Source organism: Epinephelus fuscoguttatus, linkage group LG16, assembly GCF_011397635.1.
Source record: "Epinephelus fuscoguttatus linkage group LG16, E.fuscoguttatus.final_Chr_v1".
NCBI classification, from domain to species: domain Eukaryota; kingdom Metazoa; phylum Chordata; class Actinopteri; order Perciformes; family Serranidae; genus Epinephelus; species Epinephelus fuscoguttatus.
The window spans coordinates 215,001-233,407 of record NC_064767.1 but is presented as its reverse complement, the minus strand read 5'-3'; the positions used below and the strand labels follow the sequence as shown (position 1 = coordinate 233,407).

The following is an 18,407-nucleotide window of genomic DNA, read 5'->3' as shown; positions in this document are numbered from 1 at the left end:
TAGGGGAAACTGAACTGATTTTTCACACCATAGGTGAGTTAATGTGTCCTGATTGGTCACCTTCATCAGACAGATCTGACCATCGCTCAGATATTATATGAACATACAGAGCTGTAAGGACACCAGGGGGGTATTCCATCAACGTAGCTAAGAATATCCAGACTAAGGTGTAAAGTTTGACTAAACGCCAACTCCCAGTCTAGCTCCAACCCGTTCCATCAAGTGAAATCAGCTGGCTCCAACTGACGCTAATTCAAGCCTCACCTGTTAAGCCTCAACTCATGCACGCGCCCAGGGAAAATAAAAAGCCCAAACTAGTCGAGTGCCGAACATGTTGCAGAGTGTCAAAAAGCAAAGGAAAGGAGCGAACAGAGGCTTTTTCTGTGGTGGAGCAAACGCTCCTTATGGAAGTGTATGAGGACTATAAGGACATGATTAGGAATAAAGGCAACACTGCAGCAGTTAATAAAGCAAGGGAGGTGGCGTGACGGAATATTGCCCACAGGCTAAATGTGTAAGTGACAAAGAAAATGCAGCATGTCAGCATAATATCATGTTCTATAAATCCTGCATCAAAGGGACAAAATATATGTAGATGAGAACACCTGTTAAATCTGACAGTTCAAGTCTGCCTAATGAAATTCACCACATGTGTAAATTAATATTAGTGACAGAATGTTTATCACATTTATCTACTGATTCCTATGTGAAGTTCAGATGATGCATTTAATCAGACTATTTTATGTCAATCATCACATTTATCACATAACTGATTGTAGATTATGACATTTCTGAAATGATCAGTTTATTGGAAATAATCACATGACATTTATCTATTGATTATAGATAATGACATTTAGCAAATCCATCAGTTCAGTGGAGATGAGGAAAACTATTACGTGAATGCAGGTGAGAGTGAATCAGTGATCTATTTCTCATCATGTGGGAGTCAACTGTGAGCTCTGTCCCTGTTTATATCAAAATAAGGAAATCCCCTTAAATGTATGGCATGTGCTATAGGATGAGGAACAGACAGACCTCAGTGGTGTGTGTCCCATTTTCATCCCTCACTGTGATGTCTCAACAGAAGCAGGCTTAGTAGTCAGAGGAGGACTTGGCAGCAGGTCAAGATAAAATATAAGAATATCCTGCTGTCTATGTGTCTCTCTGGGTGTGTCCCTCTCCTTCTCTTGGATGCACTCTTTATATGGCCGGTGTCAGTTGACCTTAACTGGCTGTGAATTTGCTAGCCAATTGGAAACAGAGGGCTGAATTCACAAAAGGATTGCGTGGCTTTTGTGGCCACTAAACCGGTAAAAATGGAGCAAACAGATACCATCTAATTCACAAAGCACGCGCAGAGGGTGAAAACAGCGCTGCCAAGCAGATTGCGTCTCGGTGCTCCGGTGTTATTTGCACGTATTTAAATGAGGTAATATGCATATATTTGGCGCAAAAATTGCCCATTTCTATGCAAATGAGCCTCATTGATAAACAACGTCTAATTCACTAACACCAGCGCTAACAGCCACACACAGTTTGAGTGAAGTAAATAACGTCTTGAGAAAGCTGGTGCAATCTGGGTGCTCCTCTGTGGAAGCCTCTCGCCCAGACTTTGCAGTGATCGTGGCAGCAGTGATCGTCTGTTAAATCAGTCTGTAAATAATATTTTGACATTATTATTATAATCATTATTACTTTAATGGCATCCGAAGATATTGATGCGTTGAACAGGTGACAGTCTGCGGTCGTTCTCAAGACGCACTTCTGTCACGCACTTCAAAAGCAACTTTCAATAATTTATTTTATGAAACGGGGGAAACAAACGTGAACAAAAACGGTTCCATAATTCATATTAAATTCAAAAGATAATGAAAAAACAGCTACAAGTGAGAGGGAATAGTGATAAAGTGGTCAGACTTGGTCAAATCCACAGCCTCCACCCATCCGACACTGTTAGACTGACTCACCAGCAGACATCACTACATGAGGGTATACAGTATTCAGTACTTTGCCAAACAAAGTCTGCCATTGTTCTGCCACGGTGTTCTTGGTGCAAAGCCAGCATTTATACTTTCGGCCTGATTTGTCCCTGATTGCAATTAGCCATGTGGCTTATTGCAATCAGGGGCAAATCAGGGGCAAACTGCACTAAGCTGCCAAACTTTGTGGGCGTGTTTGTGCTGGTATATCATTAGCGCAATATCCTTTGTGGATAGGACGTTAAGACTGAGCAAACTGCGGGTGCAAGTGAAGTGCAATTCAAGGTGCTATCAGCGGCCGCAGTTCATTCTTTGTGAATTCGGCCCAGAGTGGGGTGGGGATGGGAGGGCAGTCACATATTCATGTACAATCTTTTTTTAATGCCTCAGTTTCATTTTATTATAGTTTTGTTTTTATTAAATTGATTTTGGCTTTACTGTTGTGTTTTTTAAATTATCTTATTTTTATTACATTTTAATTTGTTTTTTAATAGTTAATTTGTTTTATTAAGTATGTTATATATTTTATGATCTACATATTATTTTATCATCACATGACAGTTGTGAGTGTGTAAAGCACTGTCAGAACTGTCTTTTAGGTGTCTGTTCTTGTCAATTGAACATTTTTGATCATAGATGGAGCTAATCCTCACCTTAATCCTGCTACAGACCAGGACTGCCCGGCAGCATAAATTACCATGGTTACTAGGCTGGGATTCAGGTTAACCACCTTGATGGAACGGAGTCGTGACTCAGTTTGATGGAACGGAAACCAGAGTTTAGCTCGATGTATCAGGCTTAGCCAGAACCATGGTTTCCATGGTTACCGACGTGAAGCTAATTTTAACCACTTTGATGGAACAGAACTCTGGCTCACATTAGCCAGACTTGGCCATTTAAGCCTGGATTTGCCTTTAGCCTGCTTTATGGAACACCCCCCTGGTGATGTAACTTCCTCTAAAATCTGCTCAGATTAATGCTAGTACATATAAATTACTGGAGGGAACTTGTGGAGTTCCTCAGGGCTCCGTGTGAGGCCCATCACTGTTTGTAAGTGGATCAGATTTATTTCATATACAGATGATACACATTTATATAGAATGACCCATAAAAGAACTGGATTAACAAACTTAATGAATCATACCTGATGATGATGTCATAGATTTATAAAACAAACTAAATAAATCAAAGTTTTAAGATGAGTTGAGATAATAAATCACAACACTGTATAAAATAAACAATGCTGAATGAAGATTGATTGGTCCCGTTGTGATGTTCATGTGTTCATCAGCTCAGTTTCAGTGGTGAACGTGTTATTTCTCACCTCTAGCACAGACAGACTGAACTCACCAGCGACGGGACGGTGAATATTTGTACTGACAGGTCAGTGATGGAGAACTCACGGTCGTGGTCGTCAGTCACGTAGTCACTCTGCAAGCGTTCATAACTCTACCAGCAGGAAGGACAGACAGGCAGAGACAGAGACAGAGAGAAAGACAGGTGTGTGGAGGTGCGGAGGAGGAGGAGCAGGAGTACTCACCATGGTCGGGACGGTGAAGAGCTGAACAGACAGGGAGGTCACTGACACCACTCGCTCGTGGTCGTCCTCCATAAAATCTGTCTGGAGCCGTCTGTAGTTCTAGAGGGGGGGGGACGACATTTCACCTCTGGGTCAGAGGTCGCTGCTGCCAGGCCAACGCCCTCCCGCCATCCCACTATCCACCCCAACCCCAAATTTAAACCTAGACACCGATATAGCAACTAGCTGTTTCATGAAGTTACTGACCCTATGCTGGTTTGACTGGTTACCTCTCTAACACGTCACTGGTTTCTGATGTCCTCCCACTGGTTACTAATGTCCACCCACTGGTGACTAATTTCCACCCACTGGTTACTAATGTCCACCCACTGGATACTGATGTCCAGCCACTGGCTACTGATGTCCAGCCACTGGCTACTAATGTCCACCAATTGGATACTGATGTCCACCCACTGGTTGTTGATGTCCACCCACTGGTTACTGATGTCCACCCACTGGATACTGATGTCCACCCACTGGTAACTAATGTCCACCTACTGGTTACTAATGTCCACCCACTGGTTACTAATTTCCACCTACTGGTGACTGATGTCCACCCACTGGATACTGATGTCCACCCACTGGTTGTTGATGTCCACCCACTGGTGACTGATGTCCACCCACTGGATACTGATGTCCACCCACTGGTTACTGATGTCCACCCACTGGTTACTGATGTCCACCCACCGGTTACTGATGTCCACCCACTGGTTACTAATTTCCACCTACTGGTGACTGATCTCCACCCACTGGCTACTGATGTCCTCCCCCTGGTTACTGATGTCCTCCCCCTGGTTACTGATGTCCTCCCCCTGGCTACTGATGTCCTCCCCCTGGTTACTGATGTCCTCCCCCTGGTTACTGATGTCCACCCACTGGTAACTAATGTCCACATACTGGTTACTAATGTCCACCCACTGGTTACTAATTTCCACCTACTGGTGACTGATGTCCACCCACTGGTTGTTGATGTCCACCCACTGGTTAGTGATGTCCACCCACTGGTTGTTGTTATGCACAGGTTGTCATTTGGGGTGTTTTCATCATTTGAGTATGTATCCTTTAAAATGGAGCTAAAACAATCTCCGTCCATACTCTATGTAGTTATATACAAGCCTCCCCAGCACCGTCAAAGTTTTATTGATGATTTTACCAGGATGCTTTCAATTGTATCACAGACTTTGATGGTTTGGTCATTACAGGTGATTTTAATGTACATGTGGATAATGTCTGTGACAGAAATGCTAAAGAGCTCAGTGCTGTCCTTGAAACCTTTGGCCTGACTCAGCATGTGTGTGAGCCCACCCACAGCAGAGCGCAGCACACTCTGGACCTGCTCATTACAAAGGGGGTTAATATTTCAAACGTCAATGTGGTTGATGTTGCTCTGTCTGATCATTTCTGTGTCTTCTTTGACCTGTCTGTTTCTCCTAAACCACCGGCTGGTCCTGCAGTTGTTCGGAGGAGACACATAAATAACAGCACTGGTGCTCTGTTCATGGAAATGATAAACTCTGAAAATGCCTCATGTTCTAATGTTGATGATTTGTTGAACTCTGTTACTTTGAGTGTTTTGAATGTTCTGGACACCATTGCCCCTGTGAAGGTTAAAATGGTTAAACATAAGCAGAAAGTGCCATGGAGGAATGACGACTCGGTCAGGGCGCAGAAAAGGGAGTGCCGGAGGGCCGAGCGGAAATGGCGCAAGTCGAAGCTTCATGTTCATTATGAAATTTATAAAGAAAAGTTGTAAGTGTTCAACCGGATCTTACGTAGAACAAGGGAGAGGTACTTTTCTGAAATTATTGGAAACTGCAGTAACAACTCGCGTGTCTTATTCTCAACAGTGAACAGATTAACAAACCCTCCAGCTCAACTGCCGTTGGAACTGATCTCCACATCTAAGTGTAATGAGTTTGCAGTATTCTTTTGCGACAAGGTTCAGACCATTAAAAATGCCATCAATTCCACAACACCAATAACAACCCTGCAGCCACCTAGACACTTAGAGCTGACTCATTTTGCACCTGTAACTGACAAAACTGTCCAAGAGATCATCACCAGTCTGAGTTCGTCTACATGCTGCCTCGATGTGTTACCCACCAGATTTCTAAAGTCTGTGCCGAGCAGTTTGTTACCACTCGCTCACATAGTTAACATGTCACTACAATCTGGAACATTCCCAAAGGCCTTGAAATCTGCGGTCATAAAGCCTCTCCTAAAGAAGAGCAGTCTTGATGCCACAGTACTGAACAACTACCGGCCCATTTCAAATCTGCCGTTTTTAGGTAAAGTCCTTGAGAAAGTTGTTTACCAACAGCTTACTGACTTTCTCCTAAAGAACAACTCCTTTGATGTTTTCCAGTCAGGTTTTAGACCCCATCACAGCGCTGAGACCGCTCTTATTAAGGTGACAAATGACATCCGCCTGAACACTGACGCAGGCAAAGTCTCAGTTTTAGTCCTGCTAGATCTGAGTGCTGCTTTTGACACTGTCGATCATGAGATCCTTTCACAGAGACGAGAGGACTGGGTGGGCATCTCTGGCACTGCCCTAAATTGGTTGAAGTCCTATCTAGAAGACAGGAAGTACTTTGTTGAAATTGGTAACTGTGTCTCAGACCACATGGCCTTGACCTGTGGGGTGCCCCAAGGGTCAATCCTGGGACCCCTTCTGTTCAATCTCTACATGCTGCCTTTAGGCCAGTTAATACAAAGTAATAATGTGTCCTACCACAATTATGCAGGCGACACTCAGATCTATGTCTCACTGACAGCAGGTGAATATGGACCAGTGGATTCACTCTGTCACTGCATCCAACAGGTCAGTGTGTGGATGCAAAACAACTTTCTCCAGCTAAATTCAGACAAGACTGAAGTCATCGTATTTACTCCACAGAAACAAAGAGAAAGTGTCAGCAGTCACCTCCAATCTCTCTCTCTAAAACCTACAAATCAGGCTAGAAATATCGGGGTAATAATGGACTCAGACTTGAACTTTAACAGCCACATCAAATCAATAACATCAGCAGCTTTTTACCATCTAAAAAACATTGCCAAAATCAAAGGTATAGTGTCTAAACCTGACTTGGAGAGACTTATCCATGCATTTGTCTCTGGTAGGTTAGACTACTGTAACGGCCTACTCACTGGCCTCTCCAAACGGGCCGTAAGACAGCTGCAGTACATCCAGAATGCTGCTGCTCGGGTCCTGACCAGAACCAGGAAGTATGAGCACATTAGTCCTGTGCTCAGGTCTCTACACTGGCTTCCTGTGGCTCAGAGAATAGACTTTAAAGCAGCTCTGCTTGTGTACAAGTCTCTCCACGGCCTAGCACCAAAGTACATCTCTGACATGTTAGTGCCATACGAACCATCTCGGACTCTGAGGACCTCAGGGACCGGCCTCCTGCTGGTGCCCAGAGTCAGGACTAAACATGGGGAATCAGGATTCCAGTTTTGTGCAGCTAAAATCTGGAACAGTCTTTCTGAAGATGTGAGACAGGCCTCTACTCTGACAGTGTTCAAATCTAGGCTCAAAACAGCTCTATTTCACTGTGCATATGACTGAAAGGATCTTATCTGCACTCTTCTCTTTTAAAGTTCATTTTATAATGATTATTTATGTTTTTATTTTGTATTGTGATTTTAATGCATTTTCTTGTTCTGTAAAGCACTTTGAATTACTTTGTGTACGAATTGTGCTCTACAAATAAACTTGCCTTGCCTTGCCTTGCCTTGATGTCCTCCCCCTGGTTACTGATGTCCACCCACTGGTAACTAATGTCCTCCCACTGGCTACTAATGTCCACCCACTGCTAACTAATGTCCTCCCACTGGTTACTAATGTCCACCCACTGGATACTGATGTCCACCCACTGGTAACTAATGTCCACCCACTGGTAACTAATGTCCACCCACTGGTAACTAATGTCCTCCCACTGGCTACTAATGTCCACCCACTGGATACTAATGTCCACCCACTGGTAACTAATGTCCTCCCACTGGCTACTGATGTCCTCCCACTGCTAACTAATGTCCTCCCACTGGTTACTAATGTCCTCCCACTGGCTACTAATGTCCACCCACTGGATACTAATGTCCACCCACTGGTAACTAATGTCCTCCCACTGGCTACTAATGTCCACCCACTGGATACTAATGTCCACCCACTGGTAACTAATGTCCTCCCACTGGCTACTGATGTCCTCCCACTGGCTACTAATGTCCACCCACTGGATACTGATGTCCACCCACTGGCTACTAATGTCCACCCACTGGATACTAATGTCCACCCACTGGTAACTAATGTCCTCCCACTGGCTACTAATGTCCACCCACTGCTAACTAATGTCCTCCCACTGGTTACTAATGTCCACCCACTGGATACTGATGTCCACCCACTGGTAACTAATGTCCACCCACTGGTAACTAATGTCCACCCACTGGTAACTAATGTCCTCCCACTGGCTACTAATGTCCACCCACTGGATACTAATGTCCACCCACTGGTAACTAATGTCCTCCCACTGGCTACTGATGTCCTCCCACTGCTAACTAATGTCCTCCCACTGGTTACTAATGTCCTCCCACTGGCTACTAATGTCCACCCACTGGATACTAATGTCCACCCACTGGTAACTAATGTCCTCCCACTGGCTACTAATGTCCACCCACTGGATACTAATGTCCACCCACTGGTAACTAATGTCCTCCCACTGGCTACTGATGTCCTCCCACTGCTAACTAATGTCCTCCCACTGGTTACTAATGTCCTCCCACTGGCTACTAATGTCCACCCACTGGATACTAATGTCCACCCACTGGTAACTAATGTCCTCCCACTGGCTACTAATGTCCACCCACTGGATACTGATGTCCTCCCACTTGTAACTAATGTCCTCCCACTGGATACTAATGTCCACCCACTGGTAACTAATGTCCTCCCACTGGTTGTTGATGTCCACCCACTGGCTACTAATGTCCTCCCACTGGATACTAATGTCCACCCACTGGTAACTAATGTCCAACCACTGGATACTGATGTCCACCCACTGGTAACTAATGTCCTCCCACTGGCTACTAATGTCCTCCCACTGGATACTAATGTCCTCCCACTGGTAACTAATGTCCTCCCACTGGATACTAATGTCCTCCCACTGGATACTAATGTCCACCCACTGGTAACTAATGTCCACCCACTGGATACTAATGTCCTCCCACTGGATACTAATGTCCACCCACTGGTAACTAATGTCCACCCACTGGATACTAATGTCCTCCCACTGGCTACTAATGTCCTCCCACTGGATACTAATGTCCACCCACTGGATACTAATGTCCACCCACTGGTAACTAATGTCCTCCCACTGGCTACTAATGTCCTCCCACTGGATACTAATGTCCTCCCACTGGATACTAATGTCCACCCACTGGTAACTAATGTCCACCCACTGGATACTAATGTCCTCCTACTGGCTACTAATGTCCTCCCACTGGTTACTAATGTCCTCCCACTGGATACTAATGTCCACCCACTGGTAACTAATGTCCTCCCACTGGCTACTAATGTCCTCCCACTGGATACTAATGTCCACCCACTGGTAACTAATGTCCTCCCACTGGCTACTAATGTCCACCCACTGGTAACTAATGTCCACCCACTGGCTACTAATGTCCACCCACTGGTAACTAATGTCCACCTACTGGTTACTAATGTCCACCCACTGGCTACTAATGTCCTCCCACTGGTAACTAATGTCCACCTACTGGATACTAATGTCCACCCACTGGATACTAATGTCCACCCACTGGTAACTAATGTCCACCCACTGGCTACTAATGTCCTCCCACTGGATACTGATGTCCACCCACTGGCTACTAATGTCCACCCACTGGCTACTAATGTCCTCCCACTGGTAACTAATGTCCACCTACTGGTTACTAATGTCCACCCACTGGCTACTAATGTCCTCCCACTGGTAATTAATGTCCACCTACTGGTTACTAATGTCCACCCACTGGCTACTAATGTTCTCCCACTGGTAACTAATGTCCACCTACTGGTTACTAATGTCCACCCACTGGCTACTAATGTCCTCCCACTAGTAATTAATGTCCACCTACTGGTTACTAATGTCCACCCACTGGCTACTAATGTCCACCTACTGGTTACTAATGTCCACCCACTGGCTACTAATGTCCACCCACTGGATACTAATGTCCACCCACTGGATACTAATGTCCTCCCACTGGATACTAATGTCCTCCCACTAGTAATTAATGTCCACCTACTGGTTACTAATGTCCACCCACTGGTTACTAATGTCCACCTACTGGTAACTAATGTCCTCCCACTGGTAACTAATGTCCTCCCACTGGCTGCTAATGTCCTCCCACTGGCTACTAATGTCCACCCACTGGATACTGATGTCCACCCACTGGCTACTAATGTCCACCCACTGGCTACTAATGTCCTCCCACTGGTAACTAATGTCCACCTACTGGTTACTAATGTCCACCCACTGGCTACTAATGTCCTCCCACTGGTAACTAATGTCCACCTACTGGTTACTAATGTCCACCCACTGGCTACTAATGTCCTCCCACTGGTAATTAATGTCCACCTACTGGTTACTAATGTTCACCCACTGGTTACTAATGTCCTCCCACTGGTAACTAATGTCCACCTACTGGTTACTAATGTCCACGCACTGGCTACTAATGTCCTCCCACTGGTAACTAATGTCCACCTACTGGTTACTAATGTCCACCCACTGGCTACTAATGTCCACCCACTGGCTACTAATGTCCTCCCACTGGTAACTAATGTCCACCTACTGGTTACTAATGTCCACGCACTGGCTACTAATGTCCTCCCACTAGTAATTAATGTCCACCTACTGGTTACTAATGTCCACCCACTGGCTACTAATGTTCACCTACTGGTTACTAATGTCCACCCACTGGCTACTAATGTCCACCCACTGGATACTAATGTCCTCCCACTAGTAATTAATGTCCACCTACTGGTTACTAATGTTCACCTACTGGTTACTAATGTCCACCCACTGGTTACTAATGTTCACCCACTGGTTACTAATGTCCTCCCACTGGTAACTAATGTCCACCTACTGGTTACTAATGTCCACGCACTGGCTACTAATGTCCTCCCACTAGTAATTAATGTCCACCTACTGGTTACTAATGTCCACCCACTGGCTACTAATGTTCACCTACTGGTTACTAATGTCCACCCACTGGCTACTAATGTCCACCCACTGGATACTAATGTCCTCCCACTAGTAATTAATGTCCACCTACTGGTTACTAATGTCCACCTACTGGTTACTAATGTCCACCCACTGGTTACTAATGTCCACCTACTGGTAACTAATGTCCACCCACTGGCTACTAATGTCCTCCCACTGGCTACTAATGTCCTCCCACTGGTTACTAATGTCCACCCACTGGCTACTAATGTCCTCCCACTGGCTACTAATGTCCTCCCACTGGTAACTAATGTCCACCTACTGGTTACTAATGTCCTCCCACTGGTTACTAATGTCCTCCCACTGGTAACTAATGTCCACCTACTGGTTACTAATGTCCACCCACTGGCTACTAATGTCCTCCCACTGGCTACTAATGTCCTCCCACTGGTAACTAATGTCCACCTACTGGTTACTAATGTCCTCCGACTGGTAACTAATGTCCACCTACTGGTTACTGATGTCCTCCCACTGGTTACTAATGTTCTCCCACTGGTAACTAATGTCCACCTACTGGTTACTAATGTCCACCCACTGGCTACTAATGTCCTCCCACTGGCTACTAATGTCCTCCCACTGGTAACTAATGTCCACCTACTGGTTACTAATGTCCACCCACTGGCTACTAATGTCCTCCCACTGGCTACTAATGTCCTCCCACTGGTAACTAATGTCCACCCACTGGTTACTAATGTCCACCCACTGGTTACTAATGTCCTCCCACTGGTAACTAATGTCCACCTACTGGTTATTGATGTCCTCCCACTTGTAACTAATGTCCTCCCACTGGTTGTTAATGTCCTCCCACTGGTTACTAATGTCCCCCTAGTGGCTACTAATGTCCACCCACTGGTTGTTGATGTCCACCCACTGGTTAGTGATGTCCACCCACTGGGATCACTTCAACCAGCAGTGGCTTTTGTTACTTTATCTAAATGATGTCACATCCTTCTGCTCTCAGGGATTGGAGGCTAATCTGGAATGAACGAGGTTAAGACACGCCAAGCAGAGATAATGAGGTCACAGTGGAAAAACTGTGCCTACAAGACTTGCTCAGTGGCAACAACACCAACAACACTGTGTTCATGTGTATCAACACAAACAGGTCAATCATCAGCGTCACCATGAGTCGGCAGGGCTCAGGTGTATCAATATGTCCACGTTAACACATCACCTTGTGTTTACAATCAGAGCTCCACAGACCTGCAGCCTCAGTCAGAGACAACAGGAACCATTACGGTGGTTTTCTCTGATCACTTTCTGCTTCAGGCTCTGTGCGCTCATATCAAATGAGTCATACGACGTGTTCAGCTCATTATTTGACGCTTAAAATTGATTGATCTGTGCCGCCTACTCTTGCCCGAAGAATATTTATAGGTATCACAGTAAAACACAACACTGTTGTACCAGTTGAGGCGACAGAGGAGCGGCGACAGTAAATAAGCTACTAACTATGTGAACTCACAGCTGAATGTATTTATTTTATTTCTCTGATTATGTCTTACGTGATGGCTGCTCACTGTACAGCTCTTACACTTTAAACTGGATGAGTCAGATTCAAACTCCAGAACTGTATTTACTGTCCCATAATGAATGAGACGTGGAAATCACTTCGGTTTTTGTGCAAATCAAAGTGAATTAATTTTACTGATTGAATATTACCTGTGATAAATACCAACAGACTAATCAATCAGCTGTAACGTACCAGCAGTGTAAAACTGACTTCAGTAAATCAACACAAGAACAAAGTCTGATGTTATAGTGGTTTGAAGGAAATAAAACAAATCACATGAACATAAACGTCGTCCTGATTGGTAACAGTGACCTGTTTGTTAGCTGTGATTTAAGAGAAGCTTCTTTGAGAGTCAGTGTGGACAGACGGAGCAGAGAACAAAGACATGTTCAGTAATTCAGTCAGAGCAACAACAACCTGACAAATAAAACAATAATCATACTCAGATTTTCTTCATCACTGATCACTGAAGGTTCCTGTGTTAAAAAAGCACCTGATGCACAGTCAGCGCTCCGCACACTGCAGGGTTTCATTCAGACGCAGGCATGTGACGTTGCAACCAAAATGACTGTTCTGTTTTTATGGTTATGTTGCTCAGGAGCCATCAGTCGCTTTGTAGACGATTTCAAGCCGAAACTCATAACATTAACTGGTGAATTGTTAAGCTCCGTTTCCACCTAACACTTTGAGTTTGGAGCCAGCAGTAAGCCTTCAGACATGGTACCTAGACCCTCGGTGTGTTCAGACAGTCCTCTTAAATGTGGGCGGGGTTGTTGTCACTCACTGCTCCGTCCAGCACTCGCTGTATTTCCTCATCAGCGGTGACACAGATGGAAGTCTGCACCTGGTTTATCGTCCACAGAACGAGGCTGCACGCCCACATTTTCACAACAAAATAGAACAGGCTGCAGTGAGAGTCTCTCTCCATGGGATATTTCAAAATAGCAGCTTTGTGCATTTAGTCCTTCTCAGGCAAGCTCAGGGGTTTAGTGTTGCTGTAGCCCACAGGAAGTGAGGATTAGAATATATGACCTTCACATAATCCGCTCCAAATGAATCTATATTTTTAAAGTCAGTACTAAAAGTGTGTGTCATATAAAAACTAAAGTGATGGTCAAAGTTGTCCCAGTGAAATTTAAGGTGTGCTGATGGATTCACGTCATCAACTCATGCATTGAGTAACATTACAAGTTAACGTTCCACCTTAAAAGTTGCCGGCAGTCGGCCCAGTGAATGAAGTTATTTTTTTCTCTTTCATTTTATAGTTGTAGTTTACTGATGTATGAACAGAGGTTACATAAAACCAGACCTTCACATAATCCGCTCCAAATGAATCTATATTTTTAAAGTCAGTACTAAAAGTGTGTGTCATATAAAAACTAAAGTGATGGTCAAAGTTGTCCCAGTGAAATTTAAGGTGTGCTGATGGATTCACGTCATCAACTCATGCATTGAGTAACATTACAAGTTAACGTTCCACCTTAAAAGTTGCCGGCAGTCGGCCCAGTGAATGAAGTTATTTTTTTCTCTTTCATTTTATAGTTGTAGTTTACTGATGTATGAACAGAGGTTACATAAAACCAGAGTGAGCGTCCTCTACTGACCAATCAGACTGCAGGGTTTCTAGCTCCACCTTTTAGTACCAGATCTGTGTGCTAGGTACCCCAACAGAGGGGGGACCAAACATGGGGACGCTAAGGAACGCTTCTGTTGGGACCATCCACAACTTTACACTGTGGAGACAGACACAATGAGACTGAACCGGACTGCTCAGTGGAGGCGGGGCTTTTATGACCTGTTAACAGGTGTCAGGCTGCAAAATTCAACCCAAACTGACTTCATGAATCTCAACACTGATTTTGTTTCTTGACACAGTCACAGGATTTAAAAAACTCAACTCACAGAAAAAGAGTGAATTTGATGTGTTCACATAATTCAGCATGAATTCCTGTTTTTGTGACTGTACGAGATGCTCACTGTGCATCAGGTGTGTTGATCAGGTGTGTTGATCAGGTGTGTTACCTTGGCGAACTGGACAGCAAAGATCTTCTTGTATTTGAGGTCCATGAGAAGGCTGTTCATCAGCAGCTGGTGGTAGATGTTCCTTGCTCCTACAGACAGACAGACAGACATAGTGTTGATCAGGACAACATGTGATATGTGAAACCATTGTTGAACACTGTGATGAGGTCATGTGACTCAGGATAAATGAACACATAATGAAACATAAGGTTTAATGTCTCTCTGCTGACACAGACTGACCACTGAATAAAAAAATGAAATGTAAGAAACCTCGGAGTAATATTTGATCAAGATTTGTCTTTTAATTCTCATTTAAAACAAACCTCACGGACTGCATTTTTTCATCTGCGTAATATTGTGAAAATTAGGCCTATCCTGACCCGAAAAGATGCAGAAAAATTGGTCCACGCTTTTGTTACCTCAAGGCTGGATTACTGTAACTCTCTATTATCAGGTAGCTCTAGTAAGTCCTTAAAAACTCTCCAGCTAATTCAGAATGCAGCAGCACGTGTACTAACAGGAACTAAGAAACGAGATGGAAGAAACCGGGATGTCGTATGCTGTAAAGCCCTGTGAGGCAAATTGTGATTTGTGATATTGGGCTTTATAAATAAAACTGATTGATTGATTGAAATGCAGTGATGTTGATGTTAGTTTTTAACGTGGTGAGTCCTTGGGACACACATGGGGCCATCTTATGGATGATCCATAACATTTAAATAAGTCAGTGTATAAATTTAAAGGTTCAAGAGTTTGAGAAATCTGCTGATTCTGTGTTTTCTTTTATCTTATTGAGATGATGAACAAATTAGGAAACAACAAATCAGGTTTTGCGTGATGTATCTGATATGGACGGAAAGAAAAATGGCTGCTGCTGGTGAAATTTTTTTTCATCAGGTCGTCATCGACATGAGTCAACACAGCACAGGTCAGTGGCACAGTCACATGATCACAGTGTAACATGATCAGGTGAAAATCATACAACACGTCTCCTGTTAACAGGACTGTCTGCAGAAACATCGCACATATTTGCGAATTCAGGTGTATTTTATGAACCTTGAAATGCAAGGTTATGGTCTACAAGTGGTCCAGGCAGCCCTGCCGTCTTTAACAGTGTCACTGAGTCGGGAGGAGAACAGGTGGGCAGGCGGACAGGTGTCAGATCTGTGAAGAGCACCAGGACAAAAACACTGACACATCACGGGCAGTTTGGTTTAATCCACTGATTCAACATGACACACAGCATGTGAATGCACAGCACATGTGAATATACTGATAATCACAGTTCAAGCCATTTTTCACAATACATTCATCGGGCACACTGATGTGGTGATGAAGGTGTTTCACAACGAGCCGCTGCACATCATCCCGAAATCAAAACTGTGACACAAAATACTGATTTTAAAAATGATTTAACTGCCTCTGCTGAGAGTTCATGATCAGAACTGTCTACAGTGTGGTCATCGACCAATCAGAATCCAGTGTTAAACAATGCCATGTAGTAAATAAATATATAAGTTCTATGTGAGCAGTTACCTTTCCACATCTTGGAGTCGTTGAGCATTAGCTTGTCAACCAGCGAGGAGTATTCTCCTTCCGGACCTTTCTGCAGGCCCACCTGACACAGGATCCTCCTCAGACCATCTGAAATACAAGTAAACACTCACACTAATCACAAGCAGACAGAGTGAGGGATTCTGGGTAATGAAGTCCAGACTCACCAGAGCATTGAATGATCTGTCCCAACCAGCTGAGAGCCTTCAGAGCAAAACACTGATGAGCAACAACTGACGAGTGCATCACCTGAACCCTGAGAGGCTTTGACTGACGACTGGTGTTCCTCTGATGGGACGCAGGATACAGGGAGTCAGGACAGAGGGAGGTACAGAGGGAGGTACAGGGGGAGTCAGGACAGAGGGAGGTACAGGGGGAGTCAGGACAGACGGAGGACAGAGGGAGTCAGGACAGAGGGAGGTACAGAGGGAGTCAGGACAGGGGGAGGACAGAGGGAGGTACAGGGGGAGTCAGGACAGACGGAGGTACAGAGGGAGGTACAGGGGGAGGACAGAGGGAGTCAGGACAGAGGGAGGTACAGGGGGAGTCAGGACAGAGGGAGGTACAGAGGGAGGTACAGGGGGAGTCAGGACAGACGGAGGACAGAGGGAGTCAGGACAGAGGGAGGTACAGAGGGAGTCAGGACAGGGGGAGGACAGAGGGAGTCAGGGCAGAGGGAGGTACAGAGGGAGGTACAGGGGGAGTCAGGACAGAGGGAGGACAGAGGGAGTCAGGACAGAGGGAGGTACAGAGGGAGTCAGGACAGGGGGAGGACAGAGGGAGTCAGGACAGAGGGAGGTACAGGGGGAGTCAGGACAGAGGGAGGTACAGAGGGAGGTACAGGGGGAGTCAGGACAGAGGGAGGACAGAGGGAGGTACAGGGGGAGTCAGGACAGAGGGAGGACAGAGGGAGTCAGGACAGAGGGAGGACAGAGGGAGGTACAGGGGGAGTCAGGACAGAGGGAGGACAGAGGGAGGTACAGAGGGAGTCAGGACAGGGGGAGGACAGAGGGAGTCAGGACAGAGGGAGGTACAGGGGGAGTCAGGACAGGGGGAGGTACAGAGGGAGTCAGGACAGACGGAGGTACAGAGGGAGGTACAGGGGGAGGACAGAGGGAGTCAGGACAGAGGGAGGTACAGGGGGAGTCAGGACAGAGGGAGGTACAGAGGGAGGTACAGGGGGAGTCAGGACAGACGGAGGACAGAGGGAGTCAGGACAGAGGGAGGTACAGAGGGAGTCAGGACAGGGGGAGGACAGAGGGAGTCAGGGCAGAGGGAGGTACAGAGGGAGGTACAGGGGGAGTCAGGACAGAGGGAGGACAGAGGGAGTCAGGACAGAGGGAGGTACAGAGGGAGTCAGGACAGAGGGAGGACAGAGGGAGGTACAGAGGGAGGACAGAGGGAGGTACAGGGGGAGTCAGGACAGAGGGAGGACAGAGGAAGTCAGGACAGAGGGAGGTACAGAGGGAGTCAGGACAGGGGGAGGACAGAGGGAGTCAGGGCAGAGGGAGGTACAGAGGGAGGTACAGGGGGAGTCAGGACAGAGGGAGGACAGAGGGAGTCAGGACAGAGGGAGGTACAGAGGGAGTCAGGACAGAGGGAGGACAGAGGGAGGTACAGAGGGAGGACAGGGGGAGGACAGAGGGAGTCAGGACAGAGGGAGGTACAGGGGGAGTCAGGACAGAGGGAGGTACAGAGGGAGGTACAGGGGGAGTCAGGACAGAGGGAGGACAGAGGGAGTCAGGACAGAGGGAGGTACAGAGGGAGTCAGGACAGGGGGAGGACAGAGGGAGTCAGGGCAGAGGGAGGTACAGAGGGAGGTACAGGGGGAGTCAGGACAGAGGGAGGACAGAGGGAGTCAGGACAGAGGGAGGTACAGAGGGAGTCAGGACAGAGGGAGGACAGAGGGAGGTACAGAGGGAGGACAGAGGGAGGTACAGGGGGAGTCAGGACAGAGGGAGGACAGAGGAAGTCAGGACAGAGGGAGTCAGGACAGAGGGAGGACAGAGGGAGGTACAGAGGGAGTCAGGACAGAGGGAGGTACAGAGGGAGGGACAGAGGGAGGACAGAGGGAGGACAGAGGGAGGTACAGAGGGAGGACAGAGGGAGGTAGAGAGGAGTTATTTAATGATTTCCTGTATCACCCTCAGCTCCTCCCTCAGCTGTGACATCAGACACTCACCACGATCACAGACTTGGCCTGGTCACAGAACTGAAAGTCTCCGTGTCGAACCGACTTCCTGCCCTGCAACATAAACACGACATGTAACATGGACCTCCTCATGTTTGTGAGGACTGATGTGAACCAACATCACACTGGTCCTGTATATCATAGTAACCATAGTAACAATGTGATGCAGTGTATATGTGTACTGCAGCATGTACTGACGTCTCTGTCCACGGTTGTGGCGAAGCTGACGGCTTCTTTCTGGCTGCAGTTAACAGCTTTCTGCAGCGTGTAGATCACCTGTTCATACGTGTGGACT

General features: G+C 46.1%; 1 protein-coding gene across 1 annotated transcript in view; it reads right to left on the bottom strand.

Moving 5' to 3' along the window:
* The window catches only part of ubr2 (ubiquitin protein ligase E3 component n-recognin 2), an 81,412-nt gene that overhangs the window by 48,630 nt on the left and 14,375 nt on the right, over positions 1-18,407 (bottom strand). Inside the window, exons 6-11 of the mRNA XM_049600968.1 lie at positions 18,311-18,407; positions 18,104-18,166; positions 16,089-16,209; positions 15,904-16,011; positions 14,368-14,456; positions 3,523-3,621 (exon numbers count right to left, since the gene is read on the bottom strand). The exon at positions 18,311-18,407 is cut by the window's right edge and continues 42 nt beyond it. Coding sequence (XP_049456925.1) covers positions 3,523-3,621; positions 14,368-14,456; positions 15,904-16,011; positions 16,089-16,209; positions 18,104-18,166; positions 18,311-18,407 — 577 coding nt within the window. The remainder of the gene's footprint in view (positions 1-3,522; positions 3,622-14,367; positions 14,457-15,903; positions 16,012-16,088; positions 16,210-18,103; positions 18,167-18,310) is intronic.